The sequence below is a fragment of the Vulpes lagopus genome, chromosome 5, assembly GCF_018345385.1.
Source record: "Vulpes lagopus strain Blue_001 chromosome 5, ASM1834538v1, whole genome shotgun sequence".
Classification (NCBI taxonomy): domain Eukaryota; kingdom Metazoa; phylum Chordata; class Mammalia; order Carnivora; family Canidae; genus Vulpes; species Vulpes lagopus.
The window spans coordinates 11,939,867-11,963,047 of record NC_054828.1 but is presented as its reverse complement, the minus strand read 5'-3'; the positions used below and the strand labels follow the sequence as shown (position 1 = coordinate 11,963,047).

General features: G+C 57.2%; 1 protein-coding gene across 1 annotated transcript in view; it reads right to left on the bottom strand.

Moving 5' to 3' along the window:
* Positions 1–1,971: 1,971 nt before the first annotated feature.
* Positions 1,972–23,181, bottom strand: part of MYH9 (myosin heavy chain 9) — a 90,826-nt gene continuing 69,616 nt past the window's right edge. Inside the window, exons 18-41 of the mRNA XM_041757488.1 lie at positions 22,661–22,730; positions 21,080–21,240; positions 20,123–20,231; positions 18,983–19,114; positions 18,375–18,581; positions 17,756–17,893; positions 16,675–16,798; positions 14,620–14,791; positions 13,688–13,900; positions 13,269–13,413; positions 12,582–12,788; positions 12,233–12,337; positions 11,884–12,036; positions 10,538–10,786; positions 9,039–9,251; positions 8,676–8,888; positions 8,209–8,370; positions 6,897–7,025; positions 5,861–5,949; positions 5,645–5,768; positions 5,212–5,420; positions 4,538–4,646; positions 4,279–4,451; positions 1,972–3,539 (exon numbers count right to left, since the gene is read on the bottom strand). Of these exons, the coding sequence (XP_041613422.1) occupies positions 3,422–3,539; positions 4,279–4,451; positions 4,538–4,646; positions 5,212–5,420; positions 5,645–5,768; positions 5,861–5,949; positions 6,897–7,025; positions 8,209–8,370; positions 8,676–8,888; positions 9,039–9,251; positions 10,538–10,786; positions 11,884–12,036; positions 12,233–12,337; positions 12,582–12,788; positions 13,269–13,413; positions 13,688–13,900; positions 14,620–14,791; positions 16,675–16,798; positions 17,756–17,893; positions 18,375–18,581; positions 18,983–19,114; positions 20,123–20,231; positions 21,080–21,240; positions 22,661–22,730 (3,724 nt within the window). The 3' untranslated portion in view covers positions 1,972–3,421. The remainder of the gene's footprint in view (positions 3,540–4,278; positions 4,452–4,537; positions 4,647–5,211; positions 5,421–5,644; positions 5,769–5,860; positions 5,950–6,896; positions 7,026–8,208; positions 8,371–8,675; positions 8,889–9,038; positions 9,252–10,537; positions 10,787–11,883; positions 12,037–12,232; positions 12,338–12,581; positions 12,789–13,268; positions 13,414–13,687; positions 13,901–14,619; positions 14,792–16,674; positions 16,799–17,755; positions 17,894–18,374; positions 18,582–18,982; positions 19,115–20,122; positions 20,232–21,079; positions 21,241–22,660; positions 22,731–23,181) is intronic.

The following is a 23,181-nucleotide window of genomic DNA, read 5'->3' as shown; positions in this document are numbered from 1 at the left end:
GAATTTCTGTATTATACACCTGAAACTAATGTAACACTGCATGTTAACTATACTGGAATTTGAAATTTTAAAGTTAATTAATTTTTTAAAAGAACGCACTTCTTGTGATGCATGTTGAGAAACAGAAAAAATGGTTTCATCATATTGTGCACCTGAAACGCATATAAGACTGTATATTAACTATACTTGAATAAAAACAAAATAAGAAACGAAAAATAATAAATCCCTAAGCCCAACCTTGGTGGAAAAAAATAACAGCACCTGACTCCTCCGCGAGGGCTGTGCAAAGCATTCTCCCACATGACGGTATTCGCTACAGCAGTCCCGGGAGGAAAACTTTTCGCATCCTTGTCTCACAAAAGAGAAGCCTGTGGTTCAGATGGCTGAAAGGACTTGCCCACGAAGGGGGGAGCGGGTCTGGCCTCCCTGGTTCGTGTTCTTGGCTCCCTGGCTGTCCCCCGTGAAAATGTGGGACACAAACCATCCCCGAAGGTGGAGGGGAGCCTGCAGCCCTAAGAAGGCAGATTGGAATTGTCTTGACATGGGAGGATGCTTTCCATGTAGGGATTTTATCCTCTGCTGTCAAGAAAAGAAAGAAGATCCCTCCCTGCCCAGCCCTGACACGCTACCCACCACTGGCAGCCAGTGAGCAACTGCACCAACCTTGAATTCCTCTTCTTCCCCATGGAGCTTGTGTTCCAAACAACCCTCCCGGATTTCCTCCAAAAAGGGAATAAAAGCTACCTCGCCTTTGTCTCTCCTGACTTGCCATGGTTTGCTCTGAACTGCCATTCCTCTGTTGTTCTTGAATAAACTCATTTTGCTGGTAAAATGGCCCTTTTATTTTTAAGGTTGACAGCCCAGAGGGAGAGAAATCCTTAAAACCCTCAAGTATTCTAAAAATGTGGTTTTCAGCCCTAAGTTCTCCCTGTTGGCTGGAGATGAGTCACAAAACTTCCAATACCACGAGAACTGGCTGCTGGATTTCAGCCGGCCAGTGGGCGCGCCCGACAGTCTGAGTCCCCAGTGGCCGGGCCGCAGGGGGTGGGAGCTAGGGCTGGCTGGGCCCATGTTGGCCCACAGCCCCTGGCACAGGTGTCAGGTGCTCCTGACCCAGCTCCCCACCTCCAGGGGGTCGGACAAGCTGCCCTGAAGTGCTTCTGTCAGGGCGCTGTAGGCCTGAACCCCGCTGTGTCCAGGTCTCCCTTCCACAAGTGGTGGAGACTTCGGAGCATCACACAGCCCTGCTCAAATGCCCCCCTCCCAGCTTCTCACAACACCTCGGTTTCCTTGCTTTTGGAAAGCGTACATACCTGACTGTGGTACTGAGGGGATGAAGAGAGGAAGGGAGGAACTGTGCTCGGCACACAGTAGGTGCTTAATTAATAAGAATTGCAATTTCCTGAGCACTCGCTGTGTAGCTCAGGCACTGAGCAGTCCCAGTATCTGCATGACCTCCGTCCGTCTTCCCAGCACACCCTTGAAGGCGTCTGCTGTCCCGGTCACCTCCATGTTCAGACGAGGACACACACGGACTTGAAAATCAAGTCCTTTCCCCCAGATCATGAAGCTGCCCGTCACCGACTCCCTTGGTCCTGCTCGTCCAGAACTCAGCTCCGGAGGAACCTCCAGAGAGCAGGCTTTGTCTGACAGTGAAGGAAGCTCCTGGAACTCAGCACCTAGGTCCGTGTCCCTAACCCCAGTCAAGCACACGTAGGTACTCAGTAACTGAAGTCAGCAGAAGTTTCCAGGAGATCCTCTTAGCGCCCTTGCCCCAGGCCCAGCCTGCCTTTTGAGCTTACCCTTCCCTGCACGACCACCGCCCCTCATCCAAGCCTGTGCCTCAGCCATGTTGCACTTCCAAAAGCTTCCAGAAGATGCACAAAAAAAAAAAAAATGCCCGCTGCAGAAGCCCAGCACAGTCCCATCCAGGCCACCTGCTTGGACACACAGACACCACCAGACACAGGGTCATAGCACATGGTTCTCTTTATTGTGACGCTCAGTGGAAAACATCTGTAAACCAGCTTACTGTAGTGGTGACAGCTGTAACACATGCTAAGGCACTTTTAAAATATAAAAAAGGGGTGGGGCTGGGAGCTCCGTTCACTCCTTTGTGACAGCAACTGGGACCTGAATTCAGAGCTTTTTAGCCATATGTAGCTTTCATATATCATCATGACTTCAGTTGGTTTTTCTTTAAAAAAAAAAAATGCCTTCTTTGCTATAAGTAAGTCTAAATGCAGCATATACAAAACAGTTAGGAATACAGGTAAATTCAGCAACCAGTGTAGACCAGTGTAGGACAAGCTACTCTCTTCTAAACATGGTTCCAAAGGAAAGGCAGTGATAAAGACTTGGAATTTTATCATTTATTATAAGGGGAGGGAAACTTTTTTTTTCCTTTCAAACACAACCGTGCAGATGACAGATTTTTAAACCATACCGAGTCCTCGGTGCAGATAGTCTACAATCGGGCCCCAGTCTCTGAGTAGGTACAAGGTCATGCGGGAGGGCCACTGGCCCTTTGCAATGCTCTGGCTGTCAGACTCGGGACAAGTCCCTTAACCATTAAATATATTTGGTCCCCAAGAACGTTGGGAGAAGCCACTGCTGGCCTTTCCAGCTTGGCCCCGAGGCCCTGTCTGCTCGGCCTGGCCCCGCTGTGGCAGGGGCAGGCTGCCCTCGGCAAAGGAGGGAAGGGGGTAGTCATTGCACTTGAGACACTTTAGAAACAGGAGGGGACAGTGGCGCTGCCCAGAGCAGGTGGGGAGGAACGACTCTCCTTCCCCGCCCCCCGCAGTCTGTGCCCCGCACAGAGGTGGCGGCCCTGGGCCTGCTCTTCCCCAATCACCCAGGGCCCACGGGAGTCGGGGGGGGGGGGGGGGGGGCAATGGGGTGGAGGTCGTGAGGTCGCCGTGTGTGATTGCCAACAGCAAAGGAGGAGGGGGAGCTGGTGGCGGAGGTGGGGGAAGGTGACAACTCTCCTGGGGTGTCGGGCTATCAAAACTTCTTAGTCTGAAGAAAAATAGATTCGTAGAAAACTCTTTGCCCCTCCCCGGTGGCCCGCCCTCCTTGCCTCGCCATCTTGTGCTTTTTTGGCAAGAGAGGGCCAAAGATCCTGCTGGTCACTCTGTTCCCAGGCCAGTGGCCCAAGACTCTGACTCTTTGGTATCAGGTTCTGGGGGTAGGAGGGGAGCAGGAGGGGGCTGCAGCAGAGAAAGCCGAACGCCCTGGAAAGGCCTGGGGTGGGGAGCGGGCAGGGAGGCACAGGCCTGAGGTCCCCTGGCCTGGCGGGACTGGGTGAGGAGGTCATAGTCACAGCAGTCCCAAGAAGGTGGACGGGGTGCTGTGGGGCTGGAAAGGGGAGGCGGAGTCGTCTGTCGGTCTGTCCGTCCGTCTCGGGCAGCCGGAGGAGTGGTTACTCGGCAGCTTTGGCCTCAGCCCCGTCCGCCTTGCCGTCCACCTCCTCGTCTGAGCAGTCGCCAGCACCTTTCCGGGCCACCCGGCGGGGCACAACAAACGGCAGGTCCCCTCGCCTGGGGGCAGAGGCACAGGGTCAGCAGGGTCGCTAGGGTGGCCGAGTACCGCTCTCACACTTCAATGCCATCTTTAGAGGGACACGAGGCCCAGACATCCGACAGGGCCTCGGGCCCCCCGGCCTCCCACTTTACCCCAGAACACGGGTGCACAGACGTCACCTTTCATACAGATGCTCAAATGGCATACAAAATGAGGTGAACCCAAGAGGTCACCGAGTGACCATCCTGTAAGCACATCCCAGCACCTTCTGATCACACATAAGAAAGTTAATATTTGTTGTGGGCCAGAATGTTGGAGAGAAGTGAGAATCCTGGAGAAAAAGACCCTCTGCCTCCACCACTTGAACTTCTTCAGTGGACCCGCTCCTCGGGATCCACACCACAGCCCCCCAGGGGCGCAGGCCTAGATGGTCAGGGCCCTGGGCCACACCCAGCCCATGCGTACCAGGGACCGGCAGGCCACCTCGGGCCACCACTGGGGCGAAACACCCAGCCTGGACACCTTCTCATGAGGTTTGGAGCTACCAGGCCAAGTGTGCAGACGAAATGGGGACAAAGGACCCCAAGAGCCGCCATGCACCCGGAAGGCCAGGGAGCTGTCCAGCCGCGGAGGACAGCGCAGCATGGGGCGCCTGGCTACTGACCGCCAGGGCACAGATAGAACCAGCTCTGGAAGCTTTGTCCACAGTGCACCCTTCAGAGCCCACGGGCTTCGGGGAGGGGAGGCAGGGCTCACCTGAGCTTGTTCTTGAGGGAGCTGACCTCGCGGTTCATGGCATCGGCGGTCTCGGTGGCGTCCTCCAGCTCGCGCTGCAGCTTCCGGCGGGAGGCATTGGCCCGCTGGGCCTCCTCCTCGGCCTCCTCCAGCTGCCGCTTGAGCTGCTTCAGGCGGGTAGATGCCTTGTCGGCCTGCAGAGACAGGCGGCCAGTGGCCCCGGTTAAGGACGGGAGCGTGGGAGGGTCCCGGGGCCCCACCGCTCGGTGTGCACACACACCTGGTCCTTGAACTGCTCGGCGTTCCTCCGCTCGTCATCCACCTGCAGCAGCACGTCCTTGAGCTTCTTCTCGGCCCGACGCACCTGCTTGCAAGCTGCCTGGCGCTCCCTGCGAGGCACAGACGAGGCGGCTCAGGGACCCTCCTTCACAGGGTCCTGCCACCTGCCAGCAGCCGGATGAGCTGTCCTTAGACCTCGCTGGCATCTCCCCCACCTGGAGGCTCTGAGGCTGAGGAGGGCGCTCGTCACTGAGCACCCACGACCGTCGGTCTACGGGAGGCATGGTGACCAGCTCCATTTCACAGATGAGCAAACGGGCTCAGGAAGGGAGGGGCACAGTCCCAAGAGCATGTATGTGGCAAGGGGAGGGAAAACTGAGATTTGGGGCCTGGGGCGACCTGCCCATTACCACCAAAGAAGCCTCAGTCTTAACTGAGCCCGCAGACTGGCTGCCCGATGGGACAGGAACCCTCACCTCTGCTGATTCAGCCCCCAGGGACAGTCACCAAAGCCCCCAACTGCAGAGGTGGGCCGTGGGCTCCTCGGTGAACTCCGTGAAGCTCAGTGGAAGGGATGAGGGCGGGTCAGGAGGGGACATGGGCCCTGGGACTTGGGATTCGGGCAGGCACAGAGCACCCTGCAGGTTGTTGCGGGTGATGGACAGGAACACCTACTTGGTCTCGTTGTCCAGCTGCTCCTCCAGCTGTGCGATCTTGGCCTCGAGGGCAGTGATGGAAGCTTTGTACTTGGACTTGACGGTACCCTCCATCTCCTGCAGCTTGACCTTGAGCTCCTTGTTCTGGCGCTCCAGCTGCTGCCGCGCGTTCTCGTTCTTCTGGGCGTGGCTGCGCTCGAGGTTCAGGTCGGTGTTGATCTGGTCGATCTGTGGGAAGGAGGGCAGGTGACCTCGAGGAAGGCTGGGCATGGGGGGCAGGGAGCACGATGGGGCAGAGGTGGGGCCGCTGGGTCCCACAGAGCCCCAAGCTCTGGGCCCTCCCAGGGTAGGGAGCCCTGCCACAGCCAGGGTCCAGAGAGGGAAACCAAGGGAGGCTGTTGCAGGTGCCAGGATGCACTGGGAGGGGCACCCAGGGGCCCGACCCTGCCTACCTGCAGGTTGGCCTTCTTCAGCCGATCGTTGACCAGCTCCGTGTTGCCCTGCTCCTCCTCCAGCTCCTCCTCCAGCTGGGCAATGCGGGCCTCCAAGCGCCGCTTCTCTTCCAACGCCAGAGCTCTGGGTGAGGCAGGGAGGCAGAGTGAGACGGTGCCTGTCCCGGAGGAGGGGCGCCCCCCACCCTCAGCTGAACACACCACGCCAGGGCTCACCCCTTGCCGCTGCTGTTGGCGATCTCGTCTGCCAGCTCGTCCCGCTCCTGCTGGGCCTGGCGCTTGGCACGCTCGGCAGCTGCCAGTTCCTGCCACGAGAACCCAGACCGTGACCCGCTGGGGCCACCCACCTGAGGCCCCGCAAGCCCCCTCCCCCGTTCCTGGCACTCTACAGCACCATGCTCCCCAAGCCCCCCAAGCCCTGGCCCTTCCTCTCGAAACCTCTCCCAAGTCTGCCTCCTCCACGAAGCCCTTCCTCATCAGCTCCTCTGATTCCTTCCACTGAGGCCACAGCTTAGGCACATGTTTGCAGAGCCCCTAGATCTAAGTGTGGGAACCAAGTCATGTGCTGGGGATGTAGACATAAATAAAAAACCGTCCTTCCCTGACGGGAGGCTGGTTCCTCTGCATCCCAGGGAAACCAGAAGTCAGAGGAACGAGGCAGGGATGGGAGTTAGGGCAAGAGCACAGGGCCTCTGAAAGCCAGGTGGGTAAGGTGGTCTCAAGAGAGACCCACACATGACCTCAGAGGGAGGGATCACCTCAGGCCAGGCAGGTGAGAATAGACTAGGACAGGCCTGGACACCCAGCCCAGCAGGAGCACCGGGTGGCCAGTCAGCTCACGCTGTAGACCGCCTAGGGTGGAGGGGAGGCCTCTGGGATATGGCTCACAGGTGACCGACAAGGCGGTGCGGGTCTGGGAAGGTTCCCCCTTGACAGGAGCCAACGCCCAACAGGAGGTGGTGATTATCACAAAGCCTCATTTCACGCAAGGGAGCTGGCCCCAAATGGCGACAATTTAATTCACACAGCGTTTTAATCACACCAGGGAGCCCAGCTACTTAATGAAACCCTGCAGGGAATTGTTTCACGAAGCCAAAACCACCCCCAACCCACTGCTGGAGTCAGGCTAGTTCGCTGCCAGCTGCGCTGGGTGGCCCAGGCTGGCCCAGGCTGGCTGGGTGGAGGCCCTGGGTGGCGGCTCTGGGCTGCCCCCTGCTGGTGACCCCGAGTGCCCCTCTGAGGCCCGGCCCACCTCCTGCAGCTGGATCATCTCGGCCTCCATGCTCTTCATCTTCTTCTCGTTCTCCTTGGCCTGAGCCAGGATCTCCTCACGGGAGGCACGCGTGTCATCCAGTTCCCGCACACAGTCCTTCATCTGGGCCTGGGGTGCAAGGACAGGCTTGGCACCCTCACCACGGCCACCGCCCCTCGCAGGGATGCCCCACCCCTGGAACCTCAGGCGGCCCTGCAGCCCGGAGCCATGTTCAACCGACTTGGCGGTAAAAGGGCAAAATAATAGACAGTCGTCTCTTTTACCCTGTGCCATTTTCACATGATTTTGACCATCAGGATTTACCAAGCACACCTCTGGCAGCGTTAACACCGCTGGCTACACCTTAACCAAAGCTGCAACTTGGGCCACACTTTCTACAACTGGCTGTTGACCCGAATGCGGCACTCTGACACCATTCCCGGGACACCTGCCACTCTAGGTCAATGCCCACCTGCCGGATCAGCCCCCACTACAGGGTAGAAACACGTCTCCTTTGTTCTTCTCCCATAATTCGTTTTAACTCTAAAGATCTTGCTCAAATAGGGTTTTTTTCCCTCTTCTGCAGATAAATCCCAAATTGAGATTCCCTGGGCCACAAGGCAGCAGATAGAATTGCCACCAGCAACATCGGCATCTACACCCTAGGACCTCACCAATGGCCCCGACTACATTCTTCCTGTGGCTGCTCTTCTGGGTGCGATGTGGTTTCGGATAGCTGTTTCTTAGGATTTTTATCTTTAATGCTTATCTTGATGAACACTGAGTTCAGACATACCAACACATCAGTGCATCGTATGCCTGAAACTCATAAATAACACTGTATATTAACTACGCTAAAATTATTATTAAAGTACAAGAAGGAATACATGAATAGACAAGACTTGTGATTTTTAATCCTTGATGAGGGGAGTATCTCCTAAGTATGTGTCCTGTGCTCTGGGCTGCATGTGGGGTTCTGTGCTCAGCTCAGAAGCTTCACTCACTGTCCACCAAGACCGGATCAGGTCGGGAGCCAAGGCTCTCTCTGGTTTACTCTGGAAACCCGCCACCAACTGACTACCTCCCTAACGTCACTGCATTTCGAGGTTTCCATGGCTTTGTTTCCTTGTTTACTAGACACACAGTCAATGATCTCAGCGCAGCTTTGCTTCTGTTTTGCTTCCCCTCAACCCCAGGGCCACAGTCTCCATCTGCGAGACAGGGCTAAGGGCACCCCATCTGTCTGCGGAGAGGGGAGGGTGGCACCTCTCAGCATGTCCCGACACCATGCTGCTGGTCCAGCCGACCTCACCTGCAGCTTCCGCAGCTGCTTGATGGCCTCGTCTCGGTTCTTGTTGGCGGAGTCGATGTGGGCCTCCAGGTCCTTCAGATCCATCTCCAGCTTCTTACGAGCAGCCACCGCCATCGAGCGCTGCTTCTTCTCATCCTCCAGCTCAGCCTCCATCTCCCGCACCTGGGGCACATGCCAACAGCTTGGGAGGCTGCACCCACACCCAGACCCAGGCCCGCTCTGAGCCCGGGTGGGCTACACAGGGCCTCTGGGGGCCCATGAAGGTTACTGGCCTTAAGGAGAAGGTCCCTGAACACTGAGACAGAAGAGTGGAACATAAGGACAGGGGAGGTGTGGACAAGGAGCCCCCAACACAACCCAGGGAAAGGGGAGCCAGGGCGGGGGGCGGGGGGCTGTCCCCAGCATGCCCCTGCCCAGAGCCGGTCTCGGCCTTGTTCCAGGGAAGGGCAGTGGGAGGGCCTCCACACCTGTCTGACCAGCTGCTTCTTCTTCTCCTCACTCTGCTCGTCGCGGCCCTGCAGGTCCCGCTCGAACTGGGCCTTCATGGCCTGCAGGTTGACCTCCAGCCGCAGCTTGGCGTCCTCGGTGGCCTGCAGTTCGTCCTCCAGCTCCTCTAGCTGGGTCTTCATCTCCTCCACCTGCTGCTCCAGAGCCCGCTTGGACTTCTCCAGCTCGTGGACCTGCCACCCCAACCACCAAGGAAGGCTGAGTCAGGAACAGACGGACAAGGTCCCCAAGGTCCCTGACCTCAGGGTTCGCTCAGCCCCTAGTCCCTTGTGACTTCCCCACTCAGGTCCCTCTAGAGCCCTGGTGGCTGACATGGTACTCACGCTCTTGCCGACGTCATCCTTGGAGCTCATGAGGTCCTCCATCTCAGTGCGGAACTGTTTATTGAGCCGCTCCAGCTCCGCCTTCTGCTCCATGGCCTCCTCCAGGGCCCGGGCCAGCGACAGCGCCTTGGTCTCCTTCTCCCGGGCCTCTGCCTCGGCCCGGTCACGCTCCTCTGCATACTTGGCAGAGATGGTCTTCTCCTCGGCCAGTAGCTGGGGAAGAGGAGGTCACCGTGAGCATGCTGACCTCAGGTGGGCTAAGCACCCGGACCCAAAACTCCTTGGGGAATGAGCATCCTAAGTGCTGGTCTAAGGGGAGGGGAGCACGAAGAGCTGCCACAAGGCCATCACCCAGGGTACCCAGCGGGCTCCAAGTGGGGCACATGTCGTCCAGTGTGTCCTCGTAACCAGACAAGGTGATCTCTGTCAGCACGCTGTGAGGTCTGTTTAGTTTGGATTATTTGAGAATCATGATTCTGTACGTCATATGGCGACCCTTCCATGAAAACCCACAGGAAGCATGACACAAGAAAGGCCCTGTTCTCCTGAACAACCACTTGGTGTTTCCTTTAAAACCCACGTGGAAAAAAAAAGAAAGAAAAAAAACATGTGAATCGGGACGCCTGGGTGGCTCAGCCGTTGGGAGCCTGCCTTCGGCTTAGGTTGTGATCCGGGATCTAGAATCAAGTCCTGCATTGGGCTTCCTGCGAGGAGTCTGCTTCTCCCTCTGCCTAGGTCTCTGTCTTTCATGAATAAATAAATAAACCTAAATAAATAAATACATACATACATACGTACATATTTGAATCTGGTTGCTTAGAGGCCCAGGCCCCACCTGCAGCCCTCATCAGAGATGCCCAGGTGTTCACTCTCCGTGAGGGCCCACCATGGCCAGACCTCGTCTCCCCATCTTCCCAGTCCCTCTTGTCCCGGTACCTCTTTATTCCCCAAGGCCCTTAAAGGGCCAGGCCATGAATGCTCTAGACTTTGCTGGACTCTGCTGCAGAAGCACGGAGCAGGCAGAGACAGCCGCAAACAGGGGAGCGTGATGGAATCCAGCACACCTTCACCCCCAGCACAGGGGCACAGGGCTGCACTCGGCTGGTTTTGCTGACCCCTGATTTATTCTATTTTTCTATCCTACCCCACAATCTGGGTCTCTGAAAGCTGCCTCAGACCTTGTGGAATGAGGTGGAGGTATGCCAGATAAATAAAAACCCTACATAACGGGGGTGTCTGGCTGGCTCAGTAGGTAGGACATGCACCATCTTGGCCTTGGGGTTGTGAGTTCAAGCCCCATGTTGAGGGTAGAGAAAAAGAAAAAAGGCAGGTGGGGGGGATTCTACATACGAATAAAACTGGTTCCATAGAAACAATCTGAAAAATGTAATAAATGGGAAAGAGGAAGAGATGCCCTGCCGTGAGGGGGACCCGTGTGCCTGCCCCGCGGCCTGTGCCAGGTGGGAAATGAACGGTGGGGGGGTGCCTGGGGCCCACACCTGGTCAAACTTCTTCTGCTTCTTCTCCAGGTTGGAGGCGGTCTGGCGCTGGTGGTCCAGGTCCACGAGCAGGTCGTCCAGCTCCTGCTGCAGCCGCGTCTTCGTCTTCTCCAGCTTGTCGTAGGCGGCCACCTTCTCCTCATAGCGCTGGCCCAGCCCCTCCAGGTCCTTCTGGAGCTTCCTCTTCGCTTCTTCCGCGGTCTCCAGGCACCCCACGCCATCCTCCATCTTTTTCTTCATGTCCGTCACCTGGGCAGGAGTGTGGAGTTAGGGAGACAGCCCCGTGCCCCAGGGCAGTGGCAGCTGGCCTACACCCCATGAGCGGAGGCCCAGGCACGGGGATGCCCCTCTTCCATGGGGGCAAGAGAAATGGGGTTTCTGCAGAGGGTGTCTGCCCAGTGCATGCAGTCCCGGGGAAGGCCTCTCAGTCAAGACATACACCAAGCCTCTTGTTTCTTGTTTTACAGACAAGCCCAGAGAGGGGAGCCTCCTCCATCGGCCTCTGCCCAGGGACAAAATCTGTCTGCTGGAGGCAGGAGCTCTGGGGGGACCCACCCCACAACCCCTCTTGGCACCCACAGACAAAACTGTCTTGACGCACACACATGGGCTACCCCACCCAGACTGAACATGGACTATGGGCCACCTCCAGGAGGTGGTGTAGATCCTGGCCCGGCACAAGGAGGACCCAAGACAGGATGTGCAAAACAGGGCTCTTGATCTATTTCTGGTTGCAGACCCTCTGGGAGTCTGGGAAGAAACTATAGCCTCCTTCTTATAATGACGTTTTAACAGGCATAAAATTCATAGGATCAGCAAATAAACCAATACAGAAAAATGCAGGTGACGGCGGTGGTGCTGGCATGGCTTCCTGCCTACGTTGGTGGTATAAGAAAATGCTACACATCTGTCAGGTTGGTGGAAATACAGACCTGATATCTCCTCCATCTAAGCTGACAGACCCCTGAATTCTACCTGGGGACCCTGGCTAGGAGGTTCTCCAGCTGGAGAGGGCAGGAGGTCCTGCAGGAGGACACCCGGCTTGGGGCAGGCCTGGGCCTCCTCTGCCCCTCGGGCCTCCCCTGCTATGTCCCAGGCGCCCCCTGCCTCCTGGACCCCCTCTGTCCTCTGGGTCTCCCCTGTCCCCCGGGCCCCCCCTACCCCCGGGCCCCCCTTACTCCCAGGCCCCCTCTGTCCCCCGGGCCTCCTCAATCCCCCAGGCCTCCTGTCCCCTGGCTCTCCCGTGCCCCCTGGACCTCCTCTGTCCCCTGGGCAGGCAGGTGCCCAGCAGGAACTCCCCAGCCTGCAGCACCCCTGAGTCATTTGGGTGGCACGCTGATAAGAACCTGGGCATGGAGGGTGGCGATCTGCTTCTCCAGGTTCCGCTTGGCCTCCTCCTCCTCTTCCAGCTGCTCCTTGAAGGAGTTCTTCTCATCCTCCATCTGCTTCAGCTTGGTGCTCAGGCTCAGCTTTTGCCGGTTCTCCTCCTGAAGCAGCTCCTACACCAAGGATGGGGGGGCCGTGTGTGCTCAGGAGGCGCAGGGTCAGACCCGCATGGGCCCCACACCCCCAATGGGAGGGAGGAGCTGATCCCTTGGATCCAGCTGAATTCCTGGTTGGGGAGGGGGTGGAAGATCCCATGGATACAGGGGAAAACGGGGCATCAGAGGAGCTGGGACCCGCTGCCACCTTTACCTGTGTGTCCTGAAGCTGGGACTCCAGAGCAGAGAAGTCCTTGGTGAGTTTGCTGGACTTGCTGTCAGACTGGGTGAGGAGACCCATCACATTGTCCAGCTCAACCTGTGGTGTGTCGGGGAGAGATGGGACAGGAGGGACAAGGCGCATGATTGCTCTGGCGCCACCTCAGCAGTCAGGCAAAGGGGAACTGCACCCCGAATGCCTCACTGACAAGCCAGTTTGGGGGGCGGGGGGAGAGAGAGAGAGAGAGAGAGAGAGAGAGAGGTGCACAGGCGGGGGAAGCCCTGGAGATCTGGGCCAAGGCCCAGGAGCCACAGGCAGGCACTCCCGGCCATGGAGGCCTCACCTGCAGCTTGGTAACCTTGTCCGCCAGCTCCGTGCGCACTCGTTCCCCCTCGGTGAACTTGACCTGCAGCTCCTGCAGCTGGGCCTCAGCCTTCTTCCGCTTGTGCTCAGAGTCCCCTTTGCCCTGCTGCAGGACCTTCACCTCATTGGCCAGCTCCCCTCGCTCGTTCTCCAGGGTCTGCTTCGCCTTCTCCAAGTTGGCTTTCACCTGGTGGGGACACAAGCCAAGATGTGGGAAGGGGCGTCTGTGTCAGGGCAGAAGGCTGGTCCTCCTTCCAGCGCTGGGAGAGCTGTCAGCTCCAGATCCAGAATGTGCTCTTAGCGAGCCTGCTGGCAGGCCAGTTCAGGGATGGTGTGCTGGCAAGAGCCCTGGACCCGGGAGCGCAGGCCTGACCCACACTCATCACTCGGCTGAGCGTGACACGTGGCCTGGGTCCTCACCTCTAGAACGATCCCCGCCCAGCCTCCTTCACGTTCAAGTGTAAAATGTAATCATCACTGACGCTAGGACTTAAGCAGTGTTAGAAGATGAAGGAAATTATAGTTGCTTGGAGTCAGGCTTCCAGTAAAGCCTCTGAAATTTGACATTCTGGCTAATAACGTAACGATCTTCCAGAAAATATAAAAGTGGCATTTATAGAGTCCACCTGACATTCCCATTCTACTGGTTCTGGGGGAGCCCACGCACCCGCTTTGTCTGCTCCAGCTGCTCGGCCAGCTCCTCCACGGCCTGAGAATGCTTCTGCCTCATCTCCTGGATCTGGGCCTCATGGGTCTTGGCCTCTTCCTCAAGGGTCTTCTTCAGGATGTTCACTTCCTGTTCACGTTTGGACCTGGAGAGAAGCACGGAATGTCCTCAGAGCGGAGGCCCGGGGCCGGGTGTGCCGCCGGACTCTCCCTCCCGTGTGTCTCGGCTGTGCGTCTCCAACCCACACTCACATACCCACTTTGTGGAGGAATCGGGGCCCTTTCAGCCTGAGAGCCCACCCTGGCCTCACTCGAACTCCAAGCCAGCTTCCTCGACGGGCCTCCCCCTCCTGACCGACCTCTGCCTCCCACACACCCCCCCCCACCTCAGGGACTTGGCCACTTGGCCGCATGGCACACCTGAGCTCCTGCTGGGCAGCCGTCGAGTCCAGAGTGTCCTCCAGCTCTGTTTTCAGCGCCTCCAACTCTTCTCCAAGGTCCCGCTTCTGCTTCTCAGCTTTATTCCTAGAGGCTCGCTCAGATTCCAGGTCTTCCTGGAGCTCGGAAATCTGCGATTCCAGCTCTCGGATCTTCTTCAGGGCCATGTTCTTCTGGGTGGCTTCCTCCTCCACTCTGCCAGAGAGACCAGCAATATCAGGGGAGACTCTTCCCACCCAGAGAGCAGAGGGTACAGAAAAGGCTTCAGAGAAGAGCAGCCACCGCCGCTTCTGGAAGCCATAACCACGCCCTCAGGTGCCCCTCTCCGCAAAAACATCTAAAGCTTCCAGGAGATTTAAGAGCAAAACCACTTTGAGAACTGGAAAACCTCACAGGGGAGCCACGTCATTTTCCAAACTGAAATTCGGTGCTCTGAACATAAGGAGAAGAAAAACTAAATATTAAGTGAAAATGAAATAAAATGCTAGAGTCCATCATTCCAGCAACCAAGGAAAAAATACGAAGGTGCCAGAGACGCTCTCTGGGTGATGGCCACCTGTTGGTGCAGGTTCGTTTGCAGCAACCAGTGTGCCTCCCCGGACTGGGATGTGATAGTGGGGGATGGACAGGGGTGTATAGGAATTCTCTGCACCTTCTGCTCAATTTTTTTGTGTATCTAAAACTAATCTTTTTTTTTTTTTTTTCCCAAGCACATCTGTAGTCAGAAAATTTAAAAATGCCTGAAAGACCTATGGTGCTTGGGTGATGTTGTGGGTGACTTCTGGAGGGGTTACAAATAAATGACAACAAAGGAGCCACACGGGTGCTCTTAGTGGACAGGACAGGTCTTGCTGTGCAGCAGCTCCAAGGGCAAGGGGTGCTGGCCCCACCATGGGCTGAAGCAAGGCCCTCACCTGGCCAAGGCGGCCTGCAGCTCCTCCTCTTTCTTGGCCAGCTGCATCTTGAGCTCGGCGATCTGAGCCTGCAGCTCGGCGATCTGGTCATTGAGGTCGGTGGAGTCCCCCTCTAGCTTCCGACGGGTCTTTTCCAGCTCTTGACGCTGCTTCTCCTCTCTTCGGAGGCGCTCTGAGGAGGGAGCCCGGGGAGATCAACAGAGCCCTCAGTGCCCACTGATTCTTTTTCCGTCCTTGTTTTTCATTCTTATGTAAAATACTGAGTTTTTGTTATAACCCATGTGAGCCTTAAAGGATAACGATATGGAGATACTCGTACCCAACACCCGGATGAAAGAAAGCACATCCCAGGTCACCCCAAACCCTGTTGACCTGCCCCGCCAGGGACCTATGCTCCTCTGCAGGTCGTGTTCACAGCCCCCTTTAAGGCTGCACCAGGTTTGCCTTCCTAAAAACCAGCTTTAGTTTTGCATGAACTTAAATTATGTAAAGAAAGTCCTGCATGAATTCTATACGGTCGGCATGGGTCGTGGGTCAGGGTCCAATGTCTGGCTTTACGATTTCCACTAGGACGTCCCTCAGGTAATCCCTTGACCTTGCTGTGGGTCATCTGAGTAACAAGGATGATGAGACAACCTGCGCCATTAGGTCGTGAGGCTCATGGGCATGAGTATCTGCAAGCACTCACCACAACCCCTGACCCAGTAAGGGTTAGCGACTTTATTCCCTGACTTGTTTTTGTCAGTCAATATTACAACCCTGAGACTTAGCCAGGTAAGTGTCACTGCAGTTGATCCATGTGGACCAGTCTGGGGCTCTGTTGCGTGAACACACCAGAGCTCATCTACTTGTTCAACTGGCGGCATTCGGGTTGTGTTCACTGCACACCCTCAGGAACAGTGCTGCTGGGCGAGCTGTCGCACACACGGCCCAGGGTGCTGGGCTGGTTGTAGGCCCGTGAGGCTCCAACTCCGCCAGGCAAGGCTGGACCGTTCCAGACCACCTACCCGTTCATGCTCCCACCAGCCGTGTGTGTGTGTGCATGCGCGCGCATGCACATGGCTCACTTGGGCTATTCCACATCTTTGTTAATACTCATCAGGGTCAAACTAAAACCCTGTGTGTTCGCCTGCCCAGTGGCTGTGCCCTCCTGGACCTGAATGACACTGTGTTTCAGACTGTTCCCGGGTGACGGAGGGAGATGACAGGCAAGGCCTCTGCCAGCACCTCGAGTCCCCTTGCCACCCTGTCTCACCACATCCCCCAAATGTGAGGGGGGCAGGCGGGGCTGGGCAAACCCTCCTGGTGGTCAGCCTGGACAGTCTGGGCCCGACGTGTGCAGGGAGTCAACAGCTGCCTTGGACACGCCAGGTGGCCCCACATCTCTGCTGAGGGAGCACTGGTTTCTGGCATGAGCTCGGAGCCCCCACAGCATACTACTCTCTCCTCTCCCTCTGCTGTCTACACCTCTCAAGAGGCAGGGGCAGGAAGTCCTCAGATAGACCCAGACCTGCATGCTACCCCGTCCTCCTCCCGGGACTCAGGGAGACAAAGGCACAACGGGTCACCTGGCCTGAGTCAAGCAATGGCCTGTCGCGGCATCTGTTCAGCACAGTAGAGCATGCATGGTGTGTCTGTACGCATGACTCAGTTTAGTCCCCAAGGATACCCGTTCCCTGTGCCCCCTTAGAGGGAAGAGAAACCAAAGCCCACAGAGATGATGGGATAGCTGTAAGATGACCCAGAGCTGGGCTCAGACCTACGACCTCTTAGCAAGTGAATCTTGTGCAACTCATGACACAGACAGTAGAGAAATGCCAGTGTTCTGAGAGCCCTTCAGGTGGGGGGGACATTCCTTCCCAGTCCCGCCAGTGCCTGGAGGCCCAGACCCCGTAGGGACCAGAGCTGTCGCTGCGGTTTTCAGGGCAGTGGCTGGGGGGTGCAGACAGTGAACCCGAGACCAGTGCAGTGCTCCTGATCCTGGCAGCCGGGCCCAGGAGGGCCCTGGAGCAGCGATGCCTCGGTTCCTAGGTCAGATGGCTGTTACCCTCTTACCTTCCAGGTCGGTGATCATCGCCTCATGTTTGTTCTTGAGCTTCGCGAGGCTCTTTGATTTCTCCTCCTCTTCCATGAGATTGGTGGTAAACTCAGCTATTCTGTCTTCAAGAAGCTTCTTCTCCTGGGGGGGGGGGGGGGGGCGCCAAGGGTGTCAGTTGAGCACAGAACACTTCAGCTCTCTTCAAAGTATGACTTACCCACAAATTTAGGATTAAACCAAGGAGTGGGCATTGGTTTAATACTTCAGATTCATTAGGATTTTCTGGATCAAAGGATAACCTTGAAAGGTCACTAGCACCCCTGAAATAGCTGGATAAGTTTCCTTAGGATCTACAAATGTGGGTGCTATGTCACCCTTTGGGCTCAGGTAAGAAAGGCGTCCAGCCAGCATCGGCAAGGGGGTGGCTCGACGCTCTGTACCTAGCACTCATCCCCTGGGCAGGCTGGGATCTCTGCCTTCCTCATCTCCCCAAGCACCCAGGCTGCTCTCCCCACTTTCTGCTGCGTGGCCATCACTGGAGTCATAATCTTAGCGAGGTCCCCAACAAAGCTGACTACACAGGTGACAGCACGGGGATCTCAGTCTCGTGTCACAGGGTCCACAGGCAGGCATCCTGTCGCTTCAACCCCCACCACATGCTCGGGACTGAGAATAGCCTTCTGACCCTGTCTTTCTTTCTGTGACACGACTCTGGGCTTTTATCTGCTCAGAAGCAGACTCTGACAGGGACCCAACTTGGCTCTAAGAGGAGCAGTCAGTACCCTGGGGACAGTTGGAGGAGGGCACCTGCCCCTCAACAGTAAGCCACCACGGTGCCCAGAGCCGCTGGTGACAGACGTGCAGAACCTCCCAGGTGGCTCAGCTACAAGTCTCAGGAACCTGTGGAGAGCTTCGCTGAGGAGGCCAGACCTCTCCCTTGGGCCCCACATAACGGACACATGCCTTCAAATAGGATGCTGGTGCTCGGAGGCCACGGACACCCAGGAAAACCATAGTAGGCAGGAGAGGGAGGGTGGTGGTGGGCCCATACCCTGCCTGCACCCAGCCACCAGCACTCCACAGCACTGTGGGCCTCACCTTGGCCAGCTTGCAGTTCTGGTCTTCCATGATGATCTGGTCTTCCTCCAGCTTCTTCAGCTTGGCCTCGGTGGTCACCTTCTCCAGCTGTAGCTTCTGGCGCGCGCTCTCCTCCTCCTCCAGCTGCTCCTCCAGTTCCTACCACGGAGTCGGGGAGACCGTGAGGGGCGCAGACCACACAGACCCCGCCTCGGGACCCAGACCTGGCTCCACCCAGTTGAGGGGTCCAGTCTTCCAAACTGAGGCCAGGGCACAAAGGACGCCAAGGCCCCGGACCCACTGTGTGCTCGGCTTGTTATGAGGGGCTTCCTTGAGCAAGCTGCCCACCAGAGGCGTGGGCAGAGCTGCTGGCCCTGGCTCCCGGGACTGGCCGCGGTGAGGACAGAGGGAGGGAAGTTAGTTAAACTGGCTTTGGTGCTCTGCTGGCGGTGCTCGCAGAGGTCTGAGCCCGTGGGAGAAATCGCTGCCCCCAGAGAGCAGCACCAACAGGCAGCCCAAGCAAACAGAAGAGGGGCTTTCCATGGCCCTGGGATTTCTGCGTTTCCTCCAGCTCTGGGGGCACACGCCTCCCTGCACCCCATCCCCTTTGCCCCTCCTTGCAGGGAGGGAAGGGGCTCACTTGGATGTTTTGCTGCATTTTCTTCTTCTCTGCCTGCAGATGCTGGCAGCGCTCCTCTTCCTCCTCTACCCTGGCCTCCAGGTCATGGCAAATCTCTTCCAGCTCCTGCTTCTTGGCCGTCAGACGGGCCCGCAGCTCCTCAGCCTCAGCACACAGCTCTGTTTCTGCCTGGAGCTGCTCCTGCAGCTGCAGCTTCTCTGCCATGAGCTGCCAAGAGCACGTGAGCAACGTGAGCCCCTGCATGTTCCTCAGGCCCCAGCAGTGCAGAGAACCCCTCACTCGGCCTCCCGTGGTGAGGAGACCGTCCTGATGAGACCAGTTCCCATCTCTCATGTTCTTGATCTTCACCACTACCCAGCAAGCTGGGCACCGCCATCACCAGGAACAGGCTCATAAGGCTAACCCAACACTCAGGAGCTTTCCACCCCACCGGGGGCCTCCCTACATCACAGGACCCCGAATGGGGCCTGCAGGGAGATGAGCTGCTGTTACAGTGACAACAAAACCTGGCTGTCAACTCCAAACACGCCCCGCCCACTGGTGGCCAGCAGGTGGCGGCACCTGGAGCGGCCGCCCCAACTCCCTGGGCAGAGCCTGCTGACACCTACCTGGGACTGCAGAGTCTCCATCTCTGTGAGCCTGTTCTCTGCAGCCAGCTGCTTCTCGCGGACCTTCACCAGCTCCTCCTCCTTGGCCATCATCTCCTCCTCCTGTCGGCTCACCTGCAGCAGTGGCTTGACCTAGAAGAGACAGAGGTAGAAGTGTTTGGCTGACGATAACCATCGAGGCCAGCAGTCCCCTCACCTGTGCCCAACGTAAGCCCGAGGGAGTGACGGACACCCAGACACGCTGTGGGGAGGAGGCACACACTCAGACCATCTTTCTGGAGATGGATTCGGTGCTATGCTGCTAAGCACGGGTCAGAGAGAGGACCCCGTGTGTGCATGAAGATGTGCAGGGCGGCATTGTTTACAACGGTGAAATACTGGGAATGAGAGAAAGAAACAGCGCGGGAAAGATGACCAGATAAAATCGGAAACGGCTCCAGGGAACGACATGCTAACTTTTAAAAGATGATGCTCGTGAAGGAATTTTAAATGGAAAATACGAACACAAGACTGTTTATGCAAGTCAGAGCTCAGCTAGGTAAGAACGCATACGGTTTACAGAGCGGAGATTTAAAGGGAGTAAAGACAGGGGATAAACATGGAAACATCTGCCAGATGCCAGCGCTGGCTCAGGGCTGAACAGATCACACGGAAAGTTTTATTTTCTTCTTTATGCTTTTTGTTACCCTACCTTTCACCAACTGCCAGAAGTTATTTACTACAGACAAAAGCAGCCTGAATGACTTTTGTGATGAAGGGATTGGGAGGGGTGGGGAGGCAAGGGAGCAGAAGGCCTGTCCAGCGGTGTGCAGGTTCTGACCCACCGCCCTGCGGCTCCCTGGGAGGACTGAGCCCCCAGCATACGGGGCCCCAGCAGCCAGGGCCCTCACACCCTGGGAGCTGCTCTGAGCCTGATGGCAGGCTGCGACCCTCCACGCCACATGCTCTAGACCCTGGGGGGCAGGCCCAGCTCAGGTTCACATCAGCAGGCTGCAGGGCGGTGGGTGAGAGGCGGAGTGCTGCTCCCAGGGCCCTGGGGCCTGCAGAGGCCAGTGTGAGGCCTGCCTGTCCCCTCCACATCAGAGGCCGTCACAGCGCTCGTAGGGCTATGGTGTGGGAGGGGCCCCTTCCAGAACCCACCTTGGTGAAGAGCCTCCACCACTGCCAGTTCCGCAGCTTCAGGTAAGCGGCGCAGTTCCTCTGCAGGACCTTCATGGCTGTCAGTTGCTGCTGCCGCTTGGCAAAGGCCCTGGGGAGAGGGACATAGTCAGGGCAGGGGACCACAGACCTTCAGGAGACCAGAGGTTTTTTCAGGGGACCTTAACCCTTCCTGCCTGAGACACCTCAAAACAGAAGCATAGGGAAGGAGCCTGGCCTTGGGGTTGAGTCCTGTGGGTGCCCCTGTAGAGGGTGACAAGGACCTAGGTCACCAGGCCACTTTCCTTCACCAAGGGGTAGGTGAGTTCATGAAGTAATGAGTTCTGCATTGAGTATGACACTGGTCATTAAAGAGATGCAGTGACTTCAGCTTCCCAGCCTCCTGCCACTCACTATCAGGGGCCTCTGATGCGGGGGGACAGGAGGATGTCAACAGCCAATGTCCTGCAAAGGTGGGCTTAATGTGTCGGCTTGGGGGGCTTTGGGATCAATGAAAGCTCCATCTGCCCAACCACAAAGCCATGCTGTGTCTCCCAGGGCTCCCAGCTCACACCGGAACATTCGGCCCCGAGCACAGACACGGGTTCAGGAGGCCAGCATGCAGCTGCCATGCCCACTGACTGCTGCAGGTGAGCCCCTCTCTCAAACAAACTGCTCGGGACTCAAGGACGGTCTCCTGCCCCAGGAGCACAGGTGACTCTGGGGACAGCCAGACTCCAGGCATCATCCCCACACGAGGGACATGCTGAGGAATACTGGTAGGCAGGCCTGTGTGGAGCAGGCAAATCAGGCACTGAGTCACCCCCTTCCCAGCCTCAGGCATAAATCCAGAAAGCAGGGGGCAGGGAGCTCCTCCTGAGCGCCCCTCAGACAGACCGCCGACTGGCGCCAGAGCCCTGTACAGCAGGAAAGCCGGGAAGGGTCCCTTTAGGAACTCACTTCCTGGCCAGGTAGCCCCTGCAGCAGGCCTGGAACCCGATAATGACGTCTGTGATCTTCAGGTCCCGCTCCTCCTCCAGGTGGGCCAGCACGCCGGCCCGGAAGAAGACCTTGCTCTGGCCGATGCGGTACAGATTGCTGTCCAGCTCCAGGGCTTTGATCTAGACGGGAGCAGAGCGATGCATCACACAGCGGAAACACACAGAACCTCCACACTAACGGGACCTAAAGGTCTTCCCTCCTTCCACCTCCCGCCTCCACGCTCTGCAATCACAGCCTACAAATGCCCGGCTGGGCCACCCTCCACCCAGAGGTGGCCGAGCATCATCATTATTGTCACGACGAGGACACGCTCCAGTTCAGGCCAAGCCCAGGACCAAACGCTGATTAGGTGACCTGGGGCTGTGCTTCCTCAGCTAGAAAATGGGAATAATGCTTTCTTTAATTAGAACTGAAGAAATCCAGCAACTAACAGAGCCTCCTCCCCAGTATGGCTGTGAGAAATGAACAGGAGGGCACAGAGCTTGGCACAGGGCGTACTGTGTACGCAACAGATCTGCGTGCTCGTTACCATCACTGTGTGGTTTGGGTACAGGATGGGCTCTCTCTGCCTGGGAGAGGATTCAGAACAAGCTTTGAAAAGGGAGGAGTGGGATCCAAGGGAGCTTGGGGCCCCCATACAGTCCTGGTAACCGTGGAAGAGGCCCCAGGAGGGGCCAGCACAGGCATCTTCCCTCCCTGTCTGAAGGAGGGATACCCCTCACTGGGACAACCACTAACCATGTCTCCTGGAGAAAGGGTGGCCCACGCACCCTCCCTGGTCATGCCCTGCTTCCCCCCAGGCTGGTGAGCCCTGGACAGAGGGAGTAGTCTCCTCCCTCCTCATCCCCACCTCCCAATCACCTAATGCAGAGCTTTCCACATAGTAGGAGGTATCAAATCCCTTCTTCCCTTTCCTTTTTCTGCCAATCCCCCTGCTCATCCTCTCTCCTCTTTGGAAAAGAATGCAGAATAAAGACCACAGAAGGCAGTCGCCACTAACCCTGGCCCTGTTAGGAACAGTGTGACACCCATATAGTGGGAAATATGACAGGGTGGGATCCAGCCCCAGCTTGCCCACTGAGTCACTGTGGGCCACCATGCATTCTAACAGAGGTCAGAGAGCTGCTGCATGTCAGGCACTGCTCCAGGGGCCGAGAGGAAATGTCCAGAAGCAGGCACTGCAGGGGCTAGGGGCAGCTGCCATGCTCCGGGCCTGCTGCCCTGGTGCCAACCATACGGGGCATGACAACCAGAGGAAACGTGAGCCAGAAAGCATGAGAATGTGCCCCAAAGGAAGGGACCAGCTCACAACAGTACCCTGCCATGGCCACAGAGCGTGTCCTCCACCCTGCCCACATGCCACCCGACCATCCCAGCATCCCAGTGCCGAGGGGGCCTCTGCTCGAGACACCCTGCAGATACAGGACTAGAGCATCAGCAGGATGACAGGGCACAGGCATCATCCAGGTACAAGGATGTGGGTGCCCACCCGCCAAAGGTCCACCCCCAGAGGGAGGCAGAGGCAGCAGCTCTACTCACCATGAGCACGCACGCCTGCTTCCCATCCATGAAGCCCTTAGGAATGGAATTTGGTGTCAGGATCTCATACCTGAGGGAAAAAAATAAAAGATAAAAGGCTGGTCAGTCTACCCCTTGCTTGGATTCCAAGTGGCCTGGAACGCACAGGGGAGAGGAGAACTGTCCCTCTAGGACAGCGCATGTAGGATCCTCCTCCCAAAGTCTCCCAAGGAAGGAAAATGTTCGGTAAATCCCACCCTGCTCTTTCCTTAGACTGAATGACCCAGAAAGGCTGCGTTGTTTTCCAGAAAGAATGGAAACTTACATTGGACTGTTTGGATCACACTGGACCGTTTGGGTCACTCGGACCTTGTGAGTCACATTGGACCACTTGGGTCACTCAGGGGTGAGCTTTAGGTTGGCCTCACCGACTGCTCATGGCCTGGTGTCCACATCTGTAACCTGGGGTGGCCACACTCCCCATTCCCCCCAGGTGCTGCAGGGACTGCTAACAGGTGGGATGGTCGCAGAGTCAGAGGGCT